Raw genomic sequence first — 17,771 nt, 5'->3', positions numbered from 1 at the left:
TTCTGATGCAGACAGAAAGAAAATGTACCCTTTATACTCGGCTCCTCTGTCGCAGAAGGTAGCTGTACTTTAACAGTCATACCAGAAGGGGAGCAGCAGAGGGAGGATGGCTTCACAGACAGAGGCTTAATCTGAGAGACCGGACAGGACATCTTGACCGGAGTCTCCCTCCACAGCAGAGGCAACACATGGTTGTCATTCTAAATAAACGTGTTTTCACAATATTCATTAACCATTTTTCTTACTCTTGGCTCAAAGCATTTTATACCCATTAAAGATAAGATAGCCTTTCCACAATAAAACAGTTTTCAGTCAGTAATTGTGAAAGTCCCAGAGTAATTTTAGCTGAAATCCAGGTTTCATCTTACCCCAGTTACCAGAACAGAAGGCTTCAGAAGAGTTGGGAAAGCAGGCGTAACATCACAAAAGAATGAAGGCTAAAATAGCTCAGTCAAGATTTTCCACAAAGTTGAAGCTCAAAAACTGGCTGATTCAACTACACCATTAACTGATCGATGTGACTGGTAAAGCAGAATGTCCCACACCTCTTGGGTGACGTGACAGGCATCATACCGAGCCATCAGACTGAGGTCTCTCCATGTGGTTTGAATAGAGTAACCACAATGTGCCGGCAGCTGGAACAGGGGCAGCGATGAGTCATTGGCTGGGACACACAAAAACACAAAACTTAAGTTTTACTATTATGGGGAAAGGAGACAGAAGAACTAGAAAGCATTACAAAGCAGGGTTGTCCAATTAAAACTTTGGCTTGCAAAGATCATGAATAGACCCTAATCCAAATAAAACTACAGAACTGACTTTTGTTCTGCAATTCTATTCTTGTTCTGTGGCAGCCCTGTGGCACTTCCCTAAAAGCCCAAAGTCACTCGCTGTGACGTGTTACACAGTTAATGTTCACCATGATGGAAAGAGTACCTCTGATCAACAAGAGATTAAAAGTGGATTAAAAAAAGAAAAAAGGTAAAAAAAATACTTGGTTGTTTGGAAACACTTTTCTTTCAAGAGGTCTGACCTTCCTGTGACCGAGCTACTGCTCCCAGAGGTCCGACACAATTCCTAAAATGCATTTAAAGAAAATGGAATGCTTGTCGGAGCTTTGAGGAGGTCCATCTTCAGAGGTCTACCCCGCCCCCCGACAATAAGAGGTTTAAAAAGAAGGGGAAAAAAGAAGGTGATCTGCTGTGTCACGCGCTACATTGTTCTACAGCATGAATTACTTTTTTATGAAGTGCCTGCTGCCTTGTCTCCAACTTGCCGCCTCCTTTCACATCTCAGCTTTAAAGAACAGACACGAGGAGATGGGATCAGAGAAGGAATCCGGAATGTAGACACTAGGTGTGTTTCCATCAGCCTGTTTAGAAGCGCATCGAGAAGTATCGAATTGGAAAATTATGATGGAAACGCCATAATTCGAATTAAAATCCCCTGATTCGAACAAATGAAAATACGCTCGTTTGCGCCGGGTTTTGGTTGATTCGAAAGGGATGGAGACAGCTGTGTTTGCATCAAGTCTGACGTGGCGCACTTTCACCCCAACTGCTTCCGTTGTTTGTGGGTCACTCACAAGACAACAAACATGGCGGACAATGGAGGAAGAAGTTGTGGTGTTTTTAACTTTAATTAAGGAGAAACAAATAACTGCTAACTGAAAATCCAGCATATATCAAGAGCGCCGTGTGGAAATGTGTAGACTGTGGTTTGATAAACCATGAGAAATTAGATGGAAAAGAAATAAATGGAAAAGTCTGAAGCAGCAGTTAGTAGTTTTCACCAAAGTTCATACTTTTGATGGAAACACACATGATTCGAGTTTCTTTTAAAGCGCATTTCCCAATGAATCAAATCACTTTTAGATGGAAACATGACTACTGAGAAAGGACAAGAGTAGGCCTACACGGATGTATCAGGCCAACACCAGTATGGGCGGTTATTCAGCTTGTTGACTACAATCGGCCTGTTGGTGGATGGGTGAAACATTTATCTGGAGCGATGTGATGGTGTTGCATTGACCTTGCCTTAAAAATTACAAGATCATTTCAATTCAGTTTTGATTTGCACAAAATAAGTCTTGCTGGGAATTGTAGGAAATAATTTGTGCTCATTCAAAGGGCTTAGATACTTATTTTTAAAAGAAGGAGTCTGCGTATCTAAATCCAAGCAACTTCAAAAAGTGGTCCCCCACACCCGGTAAAGCTGAAGTACAGATAAATTGAGAAGGCACAGCCTCACCTCGGTCCAGGAATAGCTGTACAAGTCGACCCCTATTGACAGTGAGGGTCATGGCATCCTCCCCACACTCCACCACAGGCTGCAGCTTCTGCCAGCTCTCTTCTGAGCCACTAAGCAGCTGACCTCTGATCTTAGCCATGCTTTCCTGAGCCTGGACTGGAAAACAAAAACAAGCCACCTCCGATTACCGCCTGCATGCATGTGTGCACACTGTAATTTTGTGCATACATAAAGGCAAGAACCACCGACTGCATTGGGAATACAGTGAGAACAAAGGCGTCACACAGAGACTGGTGGACATGAAGATTAAATTACAAAGAAAGGATCATTCAAATAGGATGGAAAGAACAGCTAAATCGGCTCCAACTCTTTTGGTCTCTTCCTAACAAAGCACTGTGCGGTCAGGGGTTCAATTCAAGATGCTTATTAGTCAACAGCGCCATTAAAGACATCCATCTCTTAAAAAAAAAAAGGTTTAATTTCAGAACTAACAGAGCAATAGTACTCGTTAATACATTAATTCGTCTAACTATTGGTGAAATAAAGACAGATTATTCCTTATTTATAGGCTGTATTGTCTATGCCCCGTTCTCTCCCATTATATGGATTTACACATGTAATGTAAATATCGGTAATATCTAAATAAGGATGCTGATTTTCACGAAACTGTTATTGGTAAGTAGATGAGCGTATTCGTGCCAGAAGTAAAGTCCAGGTTAAAAAAAAAAGAACGTTCCCTTTAAATACCTATGTGGAGATTTATTTTAATAGGACATTTTCCATATACTGATTTTTTACGTCGCTGTAATGACATTTACAGGATTTGAACTCTTCTTGCAGCTTATTTATACTCCAAACCAAAAATGCGTCTGCTGTACCATGCACAAGAGAGCTTTAACCTTTTTCTGCCATAACTTGTCACATTGAACCCCAACATTAGAAGCACATTCTAGCTGAAAACTATGCGCTCTTTCATTTAGATTTACGGGATAAAAATGCAAAAATGCAAGCAGCATCAGGACCTCAGGACAGCTCACCTGAAACAGCGGAGTCGGATTGATGGGCCTGATGTGGGATGTTTGCTTTAAACTGACCAGTTATGTAAAACTTGCCGGGTACTACTTGTCTGATGTATCCACTGCTGCAGTTCCCACTGTGAGAGTCATGCGAGGTGAACAGCCGCTCTCTCTTGGTTTCCAGTCGTCTAAAACGGCCTTTGGAAGTTGCGCCACTTGTAGGAGACACCATACTGGGTTCAAGTCTCCGCTCGGGCCCTTCTCCTTCCCCCTCCCTTCCTTTTTGGGTGTTCGCCGTCCCGTCCTCGCCTCTGTCGTTCTTGAAGTGAGAAGGACGTCTCACGTTTCGGGACCTTGAGCCGAGCTGTAACCGCCATTTGACTCCGCTAGTGTGGGGATGGGTGAGGTTTTTGGTCGTTAAAGCGCTGGCTCTGCCTGCAAAGAGAGCCGGAGAAGGTGTTTGTAAGGAGTTCGTGGGTTCACACCAGCCCACAGACGACAAAGTTATTGTTGAGATGGTGTAAACGAGGAAACCGAAGCAGTGTGCTTTTTGTTTTAAATGCATTGCCAGAATAAAGTTTTCTATATGCACCAAAACACTGAGACAGAATGACCTGCGGCAGTATTCTTTGTAGACTTCCTGCCAGCACACCTGTTCACTAATTGATCATAATTAGCAGGACGCCCGTGTGACGTTTGAGAAAGTGCGTAAATCAAATATTAGCAATATTTGCTTCTGCTGTCACTTTTCACGTTAAAACAAACAAATAAAAAATGTCAGCAAAGATAATTCACGCCAAAGAGTCCTTTTTGCTTGCCAGTTTTCAGAGTAATCTGACCTGAACCTGGCTTCATCAGCAAGGACAAAATATTTGTTAGGGTCTCAAACAGCACCATTGGATCCTTCTTAGTTACTAAAGAATGCCTACAGCTTCCTCATATCTGCAGACAGAGGGGTTAAATGGAGACGTGAGGTTGATATGCACCGTAAATGATATATCAGAATTTGTTCATTTAAAAAAAAAAAAAAAGAAAAACAACGCAATGTAGCCACACTAAATCCAGGTGTCGGTGTTAAGTATCCGTCCACTAGAGGGCGACATTCCATTGGTCTAAGTCAGTAAATGTCATTTTAAAACTCTGTTCATCTGATAGATCTCATCAATCTAAAATGCAGATTATTGGACCTTTAAATTGCTTTATTGTCTCTTTTTGGTCTGTTTAGTAATCATTGGCAGTTTTTGTCATTTGCACTGTATATTGCGGATAATAATTCACCATCTAACCCCTGGGCGAGGGTGAGATTTTCTGGTCAACAGGTGTGCCAACGCCTCTCATGCTGGCAGTTTTGTCGTCACACTGTGGTCATGATGTTGTTAGCTGAACCCAGTGTGCTGATTTTCCCCAGCAGGGCTGTCACTCTACCTCCACTACTTGGCTTGAAGGGTGTGAGAGAGGATTCAGATGAACCATGCAGAGGTGTAGTTTCCACTGCCACAGCCACACAGTCTGAATTATGTTCACTAAGCTTCATAATGAGGATCTGAGACTACTGGAGTAGTGGGGTGGGGGGTGGCAATCAGTTGATTATGGGTGCGGCAGTGGGATGACTCATATTTGGAGTTGCCTAGCTACAGCGAAGAATTGTTTTCTCTAGACTCAGAGCACAAGTATTGCTGCATGTCTGGATTTCACTGAAAGAGGAAGGCTTTGTGTGGGCGTCAGAAAAGGCTGGGGTGGCACTGAGCGAGAATCAGGAGGAGCAGATATTTTCCCAAAGAGGGGAGGATATCACATGAGGAGATATTGGAGTTAAACGTAGTAATGTGAGCAAGAGAAAAAGAGAGGAAGTCCATAAAAAGAGTGCCCAGGGGTGAGGGAGGGAGTCAAGAATGAAAATCCTTGGCCAGTAACCATGGAAACGGGTGGGCTTGACTAAATACTAGGAATCCATTTAGTTAGTTCTTTCTTTCTTTCTTTTTTTTTTCTTAACTGAATGTAAACAGTGGCTGGGGCACCTGGAGTATAACAGTATTCACCCCACTGGAAGCTGTGCTGTAGCCTTGGAAACTGCAGTGGCACATATGTACTGTACAATATGTCCACCATGAGTTGTGACACTATCCAGTTTTCATTCAAACAACAGGCTGGCAGACGACAGGACACTATATTTAAAGAGACATTCTCTTAAATACATTTTTGGCATATTCTTTTATGTCTTGATTTCATTTTTCATTTTGAATTCCCCTTAACTCAAAGTTCACCTCTGTTTCTCTGTGGCTCACGTGGTTGCTTGCCCTGCACATGCTGTACTCTACTCTCCTTGCCTCACTTATCTTCTCTTCTAATAGTATTCCAGTAACAAATTCTCTCTTCATTTTACCCAAATACACAGTAAAACGTATGTAGAAAATGACAAATTACATTTGCAATCCTAAATCCCAAAAAGGTGGGAAACTTTTAAGGATAAATAAAAGAATGTGATGATTTACAAGCCATTTGAATTTAGTATGTACATGTTTCAATGTTAAAGGCAGATTAAATCTAATTTTTAAAAAACATTTCTGCAGATATAATTTCTTGAGACAAAATTTGGGAAATGGACGAGAAAAATGACAAATCCCCATTTCCAGAGAAGTTTTCTAAATTGCAACAAAAACTTAATTTCAAAAAACTTTATTTCATTGATGTGGACGTTTATTTAACAGATGCAAGTACAAAGGAAATGATTTTCAGTGTCTTCACTAACCGTTTTCATTGTATTGTAAATATAAACTGATCCAGAATTTGATGCCAGCAGAGCACAAGTAATAGTATTCTGGAGGTGACGCATGGTGACAGGTGAGGGTGTCAGGATTGGGTATAAAAGGAGCATCCACTGTAGGCCCAAGCAAGGAATGGCCATGGCTCAGAACTGCGGTCTTTTAACATCTACATTGCAAATTATAGTGAAAAAACTGAGAGAATCTGGGGAAATCATAGTGCCTGAAGGATAGAAACCACTGTTTAATGCACATGACATCTGAGTCCTCAAGCAGCACTGCATGAGAAACTATCATTCCTTGTCTTCACATAGGCTCAATGCCTTGAGCTCTTGATCTCCTGGTAAACCATTGTCTCTCACTACATTCTGCCACTGCATCCAGAAACGTAACCTGATACTGTATTGCACAAAGAGGATGCCATACTGCTGATAAGACCAGATTTCGGCTGTTTTATGGTAAAACATGGTTATTTTAGCAGGATAATGCCAGACCTCATTTTGCACACAACAGTGCAGCTTCTCATCGAATGGTTACCTATACAGCTGAGTCAAGCTATGGTTACAGCTTGACTGTGTTATTTGACCTCTGCCCTTGTTCCTGTTTACATACAAAGGAAGGGAATTAAGTTATTGACTGGTCTGTTTCAGATGCCGCGACTCTGTAGACTGCGTGAGTAAACATTGAAAACATTCTGCTGCTTCTAATTTTCTCCGTGGGGGATCATTGTGCTCGTAAGTGTAGCTGAATTACCTTCACAGATGTCTTCAAGTTACTTGAACAGTGATTTCATCTGACGACGCTGTAATTGTAAAATCTGTATTTTATCAATTTATTATAGTGTGACTGTCAAGAAGTGCTTTGAGCAATCAAAAGCCGATGTGTAGTTTTTGGGCCACAATTTGTTAAAAACAGACATGTTCTTTACTGAAATAAATGTGAAAAAAAAGATGTAACTGACTTTTACTGAGATTCGATAAATATGGAGGAGAAAATGTGGAGAAACTTTGGTGAAACTATTCCAATTTTGTTAACTATATGTTGTCTAAATAGCTATGACATTTTCATTACATCAAAGTATGCATTTGTACAGTGTGTCATTTTAAAAATAATAAGCTTTGGTAAAAAGCTTGTCAGGTCTAAGAAAAATGGAAAAGAAATGCTGCTGAAAAGGAAAACAAAGACAACTTTAACTTTAATGTGTGCTTTGTTCCCAACAGAAAGTCCATGTCTTGTTAAATTAGCTTGTGTTGTTGAAGATGACAGTATTCAAATACACACAGACACACACGCACGCACACAATAGGAATGAGACATTTTCTGGAAAAAGAAACTGATGATCAACTCAGCGCTGAGCAACAGAGGCAGCAGGAGTGGGAATGGAAACTGTGTGTGTATTTTGGTTTTGGTTGTGGGTTTTTTTTCAGTGTCTATGGTGATCTCTCACTCTCATAGAAAACAAATGAATATGTGTGTCTCTCCAGTAACTTGGGCCATGTGTAAATACCTTTGGAATCAAAAGGGGATGTGCTCATATGTGTAGGTATGCGTATGCGTGTGAGTTTCTCCTCTGCGCATGTTTTTACGTCATGATGGGGACCAAAACCTGACAGGACACCAGCTGTATGGGGATTTCCGGTTAAAATGGGGTCTAAATGGTGGTCCCAATCGCTTTTAAAGTGATTTTTGAGGGTTAAGACTTGGTTTAAGATTTTATGGTTAGAACTGGGTTATGGGCAAGAGGCACTGTGTGAAATGAGCGCCCCCATGAGGAAATAGAATCAAGGGTGTATGTGTGTATTCGTGGATGTGTGTGTGTGTGTGAGTGTGTGTGTGTGTGTGTGAGAGAGAGAGAGAGAGAGGGAGAGAGAGGGATTGTGAAGTAGCTTATCATAAAAGTCAGAGCTCAGTGACACCAGAATCAGGTAAGAGGATGATGGACGACTTTTCAGTTGCTCAATAGCCTGGGGGTTGTGTGGGAGTTTCAACACTAACGTCGACCACCTTTGTTTGATTTCCCTCTCTCGGAGCAGGTTCACATCATATTACCCTTGTAAAGCCGGTTAATGTACTCTAAGACTGTTTTTATAATAGGAGTGAAGAAATCTTAGGGCAGGGTGCGACATTGTGTAGAACGGCAAAGGAATGAGTGCAGTGAGTCAGTCAACCACAGACTGAGAGCTTTACTATTGTGTAAAGCAGTGGTGACTTGGCTGTGGTCAGACTAACTCTGCTGGCATACAGGCATGGCTCTGCTGGCTTTGTTTCACACAGTTGTGTTGAAATACTCCTGCACAGAGATTCCTCACAAACACCTTAACAAAGGGCTTTTGGCATCACTCAAACAAAAATAGGAATCTGTCCTAATGTATGTTTTGTTTGTCAGTTTAAATCAAATGGCTGGATTTTGTCTGATGTTCTTTTTTTTTCAGGATAATTTAACACGTCAAAAAGATGAATGGCAGAAATGACCGAGGTAACAAACAACTGTTAATTAGGAGCGCAAGCTGCAGCTGTAAGAAGACGTGACAATCAATGATAGAGGAGTGTTTGCTGAGGATGTTGAGAGAGTTAACTCCTCTTGGCAGGCCTCATAACTCATGTTCCACTAATGTAGTTCAGTTCCAATGATTTTTTTAAGTAACAGATTCAGCTCTTTAATGATCCCCCAGCATTCAATAAAATGTGCTCCTGAACTAACAGAACCAACCTGAACCTGCCAACCCTGAGAAAGTAGTGCAAGGAGTCGTCACTAATGCTTGTCTACACAACTTTTGGCAGGTCAGACAATATAACTGTTTCAAGGGATCCATTCTGACTGGTTTTTCCAGTAATGATCTGCAATAGCAGCATCACAAAGCCCTGATTGTTAAGCAGAGTTATCCTATTGGTCTTCCTCAACAGTTACACAGGCTTGTGATTTGTCGATTTGTGTTTGTATTTCAAAAACGTGTTGCGGCTAAGGTCCTGCCCCGCCCCGCCCCCCAGCTGTAAACGGAGGCCAAACATCCACTAAGTTTTTAAAATGATAGACTGATGCATGACTCATGGCTTTTCCTCTCCCGAAAATACACCAAGAATAGAAAAAAAGCAGGTCTTGCATAACTCGAGAGCCAAAAAAAAAAGTTGTTTTTGCTCCTCAGCCATTTACATTGGTTTTACTCAATCACACTTGAGTGTTTTTGAAAACTTCTTCTACGTTGATTAAGGCGAGGCAGTGCCGTTTCACATTGAATGGCTGAATGCATATGTCTATATCGCGAACCTTGGTTTTACTCACTTGTAAGGTGGCGTTGACACTCCCCAAGCACAAGCAGGTCCAACCACATTCTTTGTTTTCACGTACGCCTTTTTCCCAGCCTGCCTCCGTTTTGCGGTTTTCCACACTACATCCTCTGATTGTGCATCATGCCAAGTTGCGGTTACAGAAGCATCACTGCCTAGTTATGTAGTGATTTTTTTTCCCACCATCTAAAGTGACATTGCATAAGTTGTTAAAGCTCTGACATGAGAACATGTTCCTGTCTTCCCTGTGTCCAGGGAGTTGTCAGTCAACTTGGGTGGATTTGTTTTTCTTAGTCACAGATCTTTGGCTAGATATCACAGATGTAGAGAGGTTTCAAGGAGATTAAGCAATTTCAAGGGATTGCATTTTTTCCCATTGAGGTTTGGGTGAGACATTGAGAGACACATTCAAGGTATGGTACCTGAAATAAAAACGATTTAAAAATGAATGGATAACACCAAATTATTTTCTGTCCCTCACTTTTTCTAATTTCTAAAGTCAGTTAATGGTGTTTCTTTTGTGGGTGCATGCATGTGTTCACTCTAACAACCCCATTAGAATGTAGCCACACAAGTAGCATCTAAAGGTCATGTATCACTGAAACCGGTTATTACTCCGCTGACTCACACCTTTGGCTGAGAGATTCTAACATGACACTGACCAGTTCTTGACTCAGTGGTTTGTTGGTGGTTTGAAGCTCACCTGAATAACATTCCAGCTAATGTTTTCCCTGAAACTGAGATTTTAGTGCATGTATTTTCAGAAACACATTTCTGTACTTTTAGTTGCCCAAGAACAGGAAGGTACAAAATTCTTGAATGGACAAAATTTGACCAATCCTGGAGCCTCTCATTTCCTCATTGATAACTTCACACTCCAGTCATATAGTCACTTAGGAACAGGATTCAAACGTGTACACAGACATTGTGCTTCAAGCTGTGGGTGGTGGCTGATCATCCTTATTGTATTGCACAGTGTCAACTGTCACACTGATTTACAATTGTATGTCAAGTGTACTTAAGAGACACTTAATCAGCTTTCACTTATGATATTAATCTCTAATTTACTGTCCAGCTACCTTATGTTTTACCATCTTACAAACATTGTTTACCATGTGGGTTTATACAATACTTTGCAAAAGCCTTGAGACACCCCCCATTTCTTTATATTTTACTTTCAAAGGAGCCACTTTCTTGTAGTTTTTTTCAAAGTGGTCAATGTCAGTAGCTCTCCAGACAAGGTAAGTTTTTCTTTGAACATTGGCTGCTTTTTCCCTCATATTCAGTCCAGTCCTTGTACCTGACCATTTTCAGAGGGAGTGTTTTTTTTTTAAATTTGTTTTTTTGTTAATCCACTTAACACTGAACTATAAATCATTCAAAAATAAAAGAGGCACCTAACTCAAGAGATGAATTAGTGTCGTGTCAGCACATGATAAACAACTTCATGAACTATTCTTAAATTTTATCCATTGCTTTTCTTCAGTTGTCTTTGAAAAATATCAAAGATAATAAAGTTAGACAGACATTAAATTGTATTTTTGTACCAACAAGGTCATTCCCAAAGAGCTATTAGCCCGTAATTTGACTAATCTCAACATGAGCAGTGTGTCCTTAAAAAGAAAAAGGGGAGCTGAACAAATGCAGGACAAAAGAAGAAGTGACAGGTCTAAAAAAAAATAAATCTGCTGCAGATGACCAGTATCTGAAAGTGATGTCCTCAAGAAATAGGAAATAAGATCTGACACAGGACCTGAGAGACACATCTGGACCTTCAGCTGATCCATCTACTGTTCACTGAAACCTCATCAGAAATGGTCTCCATGGAAGGGTGGCAGTCAAGAAGCTGTTCTTAAGGAAGAGAAATAGGCAGAAAAGGCTGAGGTATGCCAAATGGCACAAGAAGTGGACTGAAAATCAGTGGCAGCAGGTCTTATGGAGGGATGAATCCTCCCCAGAGCCCGGACCTCACTGGACACACTTCAGCTACCTTCAGTGCTTTCATTTAAACTGACATTTAAATGACTTTTACTCATTCCACAATAACTGTCATGCAAGGACATATTTTTAAAATTTTATCTGATTTTATTAGTTAAACATTAACTGACATTTTTGTTTAGACATCTTATATGTTCTTGCACTTAAACCTCAACAAACTTCCTTGACATATACTTGTAGAATGCAGTTGTTTGTTTTCTCTCCCCAGCCAAGCCATTCTGAATAAGTGTAGCAAACAAACTGTATCAAATCTGAGGTTGACATTAGACAGTACTGGCCTCTTTAAAATCAACCTACGACATCTCGACTAGATGTGATTATATATAATCTGTCATCTGTACTCTGCCCCAGTCGGATCTGATTTGACACAGGAATTCATCCACATCATCGAAGGCTACGACAAACAAATAAATGCTTGTATTTGTTAGTGTGTGTGATGTAATCTCAGTAGATAAAGTTAAGGTTGTTCAGATGTTTACCCGCACACTGAACTATAATCCATACGATGTGCTGCACGTGATGTGAGAAGCAGATGACTTTGACTCACACAACAGATTTGGAGCATATTAGTCGGTACCAGCAATGAGAAAAATGATGATGAGAATGAATTAAGGAATGTTCAGCAGTGTGAAAAATCTCAAACCCTCACATTCTAATACACTCTGTCATCTAAATCTAAGCACAGACCTTCACTCGTGTACCCCCACCTACCGACCCTTGATGGCAACCAACAACATTCCTTAATCCTGAAACATCTTCCTCTGTAACAAAAGCGGGAAAAGAAGGAAGGCGGTGACCAGGAAGAGAGTGAACAGGTTGGTTGTATTTTCAAGTGTTTATGTGCCTAAGTTTGCCCCTCTGTGTACAAGTTATACACAGCAACAGCGGTGTGATTGTGATTACGTTGGCCGCAGTCGGTTGCCATGACAACATGTGTGCAGGCGGTGTCAATAAAGTCCACTGTTTTAGGAGTTCCCCCCTTCAAACGTCAGTGAGTCACCAGCTGCCCTCCCAGAGTAAATCAACATCGTCAGCTGATTGATAAAGACATGAGCCGCCAAACACAAATGAAAAGTCTGAACGCTTGAGCTTGTTTTGTGTGTGCGTAAAGAAGACGAAAGAAGAAAAAAAAGAAGGATGGGCGGGGAGAAAACAGTGGAGTAGAAGGAGGTGGAAAGACGACCCACGGGAAAAGAGGCAGAGATTATGTGATCAAGCAAGCAAGAGGCTTGTCTGGGGTGTGGATTTATAAAGAGGGCAGGGCAAAAGTGGGCGGACGGGTTGCTTCTTGTGTTTGTGCATTTAGACCCTGAGTCTGAAATTAGTATCATTGAGAGCAGGAGGTATTGGACTCGAAGAGACCCACAACCAACTAACAGTAAGTAAAAGCTTCTTAGATCTGTTCTTTCTGACTTTATTGCAGCTGGTTCAGAATGCTTACAGAGTGACATCTGAACAGACTTTATCCTGTTATTGTAGCATTTCTTTGCACGTGTAAAGTTACCTCTTCGAATTCATAGGTTTTACTTTTCTTCCCAGTCTGTGCCGCTCTCTCATTTCTGGATAGGCTCGGTTTTCAGATATGTTAGTACCAGCACTCATGTAGTATCTGCTTTGAATGCACAGGACACAGTGCTCACTTTTAAGTTTTTAAAACATTCTCCAACCTTAATCCAGCTACATGAAGCTTCCATTTTGTGCGATGGAAAATATGCAACTTTAATGCCAGATTTGAAAGTCCATGGAACAGTTGACAGAGCTGTTTGGAGGGTGTTTGATCAGTCTTTTCCACAAGTGTGTTTTGAATGAAATAATCAGTTTAGCTGTAGATCATCCTGCCCAGATGTTCTTCATTGAAATGTTGGGTTATTTGGTGAAAGGCATGTGTGTTTTAGCTCGTAGGGACTGAAAGTAGTAGTGACGCTGAAATTGCACATAACAAATATTTAAGTGAATTATCCTGCTAGTTGTACGTGTTGGAAACAGATGAAAGGTGCGGAAAAGTTGCAGATCCGATCACATGAATCAAAGCCTGCTACCGGTGCCCCATTTCTTTATATGTAAAATTGGGCGTAAATGACATGGAGCTGGCAAAATGCGTTCGTGCGGACCCAACCCAAGACCACTCCTTTATGGAGGATTGAACAAGCACATTCCAAATATGTCTCCGCCTCTGATCTCACCCAGTTTAGTCTCAGTACTGGATCGAACCAAACACAGTTCACATATAGATAAGATTCACTACTGCTACTGATTCTCTAACTGAGCTGCATTTAGTGTCTAACGGTGCTTAAAATTACAGTTACAGGCGTGGTGTCTTAAGGTAGAAACAGTGGCAAACAGTTATTTGAATTAGTCCTTTGTTTTTTTTATTGTCTACAACTTCATTTCAACTAGTAATTTCAACAGTGGATCAGGTTGGTGGGGGATTAGCCTGCATTCTCCACAGTTATATCAGGGAGTGGCAAGTTTTCTGCAAGCTGCAAACAAGCCCAAACACATCTACCTGTCATAAACTTCACTCCTCTCCCTCCCTATCAACGGTATCCGTTTGCCTTTAAACGAACTTTTCTTTACTGATTTCTTTCTGCACAATAATCCATCGGCACCTCTGCATTAATTTAGCGTTCCCTCTCATTCTCGTCATGATCATTATCCTGAGCTCTTTTTGCAGGCATTTTACATGGCAGCGTTTTGCCTGTTACTTTAAGTAATTAGAAGTGGGAAAGCCACACCCAGAGTGGATGCCAAGTTTTAGCCTTCAATCAGTACTGTGAATGAGTGTGTGAATTTTATTTTTTTCAACCCAAGGAAGTTTGCTGATTGTTCGATCATATCACCTGATAGTCTGTTTTAGTCCTTTTATTAGTTATATTCTAACCAATATGAAAAAATCTGAAGCATGAAGAGAAAACACACTCTCCCTTCTTCTCTCTCCAGAACAGTCATCATGCTGATTCTCCTCGCTGGCATCTTTGTCCTTCACATCCTAATTATCATCCTCCTCCTGGTGGCCACTATTGACAATGTAAGTAAGGTTAGGTATTAAAATGAAGGTTTTCTAGTGGTATGATTGCCCAAGCACAATCTCCCACTTCTTGTCTAGTTTAAGTGACACGAGTATCTCATTCCTGACGAAAAAGTCCCGTCTGACTGGTATCTGGCTGCTCATCTCAGGAAGACCACATTGTTGTTATATCTGGTTGGCAGATAAGCCAACCACTCCGTCATCAACTTGCACCACAAAGCACACCTGTACATGCTGCACATACTCATGTAAAATGTATGTGACTCCACTTGAGTGAGTGCATACTGGAGTGACACTTGCCAAATGACGCAGCATTCCTCCTGCTTTGAATTGGTATTTACTCCAAATACATGTCAAAAGGAGTAAACACACACTCCCCTGCTTCCACCTTTTTAAATTTGACTTATTTTGTGCCCCCTTTATACTGAATAGATGTTGCAACATGATTTCTAAAGTTGTGTTTTTCTGCACTTCCCATCAGGCCTGGTGGATAACTGAAGACATGAATACCGATGTGTGGGCCCGGTGGATTTTCCAAAATGGAGCGTGGAATTACACTGACCTCCCAACAGGCTCACACTACCCAACAGGTGAGAGCCCTTCTGAACAGGATGAGGAGAAAACTGTATTTGCTTCTCGGTGAAATAAGTCACAGTGATTTGCTCAGACTTGATTAACAGAAGCCAAAAGAGAAGAATGAGACAAACAATTGTAATTAGTCATGTTTATCTACTGAAACTCACATACTGTTCTATAAAGTGAGGGGAAAAGCTCTCGCAATCCTCAATTCATAAAAATGTTGCTCTCTGTATGACAGTTCCATTGGCAAGTTTTTAAGTCGTAAACATTTACATATTTGAAGTTTTTGCCATTGAGCATTTCAGCTCTCTGACTTAAGTTTTGGAAGGAACTCTGCCCTGTCAGTGTGATGCCCAACGCATCCTTACTTTTCACATCTGCTCTACTTTTACCCTTTCGGAAGATTTAGCCTTTCATGGTTATTCCAGAGTTTTGAATTTTGATCCTAACTTGCAAGTTGCTTTGGAGAAAATTGTTTGCTAAATGACTCGATGTACATGCAAATGTTTAGTACATGAACAACATTTTCTTCATTGTCTTGCTCTTTCTGGCTTCCCCTGCAGATTACCTCCAGGCAGTGCAGGCCAGCTCTGTGCTTGCATGCATATTCTCCATCATTGCCATCTTTGTGTTTCTGGCTCAGCTCTTCACCCTCCCCAAGGGACAGAGGTTTATCATCTCCGGCGTCTTTCAGTTCCTTGCCTGTAAGTGTTTCTTTGATAGTGTTTCTCTGTCTTTAGATGTCTTCTATAGCTCTGTATCTTCATAAATAACGACGTTCCTCCTCATTCTGTGCCCTCATGTCAGGCCTGTGCATCATGATCGCAGCCTCCATCTACACAGACCGCTTCCACAGAGATGAGAGTAAGGGGAACTACGGCCACTGCTTCATCTTGGCGTGGATCGCCTTCGGTCTCTCATTCTTCTCTTCCATCATTTACTTTGTGCTACGCAAGAAGACTGCGTGAGGACACTAGATCTAAAATTGTAGCTAAGAACAGGTTTTTGTAACAGAATGGGTTTGTGTTTATACTGATATGCGTTTCAGATGTCAGATTTGAGCTGCTTGTGAAAATACAGCTATAGATGAAGCAGACCTGCTGATCCTCTCGGATACATGCAGTTTAAATGAGTCTACCTTAAAAGGATTTCTTTTTTTTTTTTCTTTTTTTGATGTGAGGTTGTGTGAAGTACTTGTTTTAATGAGTAATCAGCGTCTTACCTGCAGGAGAGCAGTCAGAGTGCTCTTATAGTCTGGAGAAGGAGAAGATTACCGGAGGGTGAGCTGAAGCTATTTAGACGACGGCCTTGTATTTGTCCATCAAAAACAAACTCAAACCAAAATTTCATTGTAGTTTTAGCAAGAGCTTTATTGTGGATTTTTACACCACATCACCTCTGCATTTGGCAGCTGTTAGCTTTGTCATTGCACTTTTTTTTTTAACCGCAGAAACGCCTGCATGATTAACAGTGTGTTCCAAAACAGTGTTACAACAGGGATCGCTGTGCATGGACCCAGTGTGTGTAACTGTCTGCTGCAGAAGATATACAGTGTAAAAATCCCCAGTACAGCTTGCGCTCAAACAGCGATGAGACATTTGTGGTTTGAATTTATTTGGATGTTGAAAAACTCACCTTTGTCATGGCCCCCTTTTGTGTAGCTTTTTGTCAGGAAGCTTTGGATCTGCTTCTCCAAACTGAGAGTGTTCTGATCCGTCTATTGCAGGTAATGCTAGAAGTACTTCATATTACCCTACTTAAAATATATACATATACATATATATATATATATATATGCAAACTCTGTGATTCATGACTGTATTTGAGCGTATTCTCAACCAGAGTTGGGCTAGATTACTTCAGGGCATCTAAAGAATGTGTATTTTCATGAAAGCCTTAATGATTATGAGATGCTAAATTAAGATAAATTCAGATGGTAATACTTTATAATGGAGGTACAGCTTAGCTAGTCATGATGATTAAACATCGAGCAAAAGGAAAAAAAAAGTTGTGAGATTGGAATTGACTCCTCATACGCCATTGTTTAATATTAATATTTGAGGAAGTTTGCTGGATTTCCATAACATAAGTATATACAACACCATTGTTTAAGTAATGCAAATGAGCATTTTGACCCGATGATGCAGCACATTTCTGAAAGCAGGCTCTGTTCTGCTTTCCTTTTTTTTTCTTTTTCCTCCAAATTAACATTCCTCAGCTGATGATCCATTAAGTGTGAACTAATCGCATGACACGACAGTGGCGTGATCAATTGTTGATCAGTCAGTCATGCATTAGTGAAGCATTGCTTTTAACACTTTTTCAATAAAGTATTTCCATTAAGGTAAATAATTATTTCTGTCTCGTAACAAAAGCAGGATGAAGAGTATAGTCTGTGGTCCTTCTTTTTTTTAATTTTGCATTGTACATTTACACATTGATCTGAGCGTTACAGTAGGGTGAATATTTTAAAATTTTATTTAGATATTTGTTTTTAATATCCATTGTCATGATCTGTAACATTATTTCCAGAAATCAATCAACATTTTTTTTTCTGGTTGTAAATCCAACCACATTCTGGTAACACATCACACCACAACAGCCTTTCAAATCCTCAACGTTAGCTCTGCGCTGGTGGGGAGGGACAGAAAGGCAACTGATTAGAATCTTGACGCAGGAGATGGAATGTGTAAATATGATTTGTTTCCCATAATGCCCTGTATGTCTGCTGTTTTATTTTTGCTACCGTAATGTGCCATAAATGAGTACAGGAATTTTTACAATAATAAAACATGATTTTAATCCAATTCTTGAACTTATTAGTTGTTCCTTCATCTTTTGTCATGAGTCGGT

General features: G+C 40.6%; 1 protein-coding gene across 1 annotated transcript; it reads left to right on the top strand.

The window, feature by feature from the left end:
- Positions 1 to 12,584: 12,584 nt before the first annotated feature.
- Positions 12,585 to 17,725, top strand: LOC140273650 (epithelial membrane protein 2-like). Its single transcript, XM_072369278.1, has 5 exons — positions 12,585 to 12,689; positions 14,252 to 14,339; positions 14,821 to 14,929; positions 15,482 to 15,622; positions 15,726 to 17,725. Exons 2-5 carry the CDS (start codon positions 14,262 to 14,264, stop codon positions 15,884 to 15,886), a joined length of 489 nt encoding a protein of 162 aa, XP_072225379.1. The 5' UTR covers positions 12,585 to 12,689; positions 14,252 to 14,261; the 3' UTR covers positions 15,887 to 17,725.
- The last annotated feature ends 46 nt before the right edge of the window (positions 17,726 to 17,771 follow it).

Source organism: Leuresthes tenuis, unplaced genomic scaffold (genome assembly GCF_036924035.1).
Source record: "Leuresthes tenuis unplaced genomic scaffold, fLeuTen1.0.hap1 SCAF_17, whole genome shotgun sequence".
NCBI classification, from domain to species: Eukaryota; Metazoa; Chordata; class Actinopteri; order Atheriniformes; family Atherinopsidae; genus Leuresthes; species Leuresthes tenuis.
This window is presented reverse-complemented; position numbering and strand designations above follow the sequence as displayed.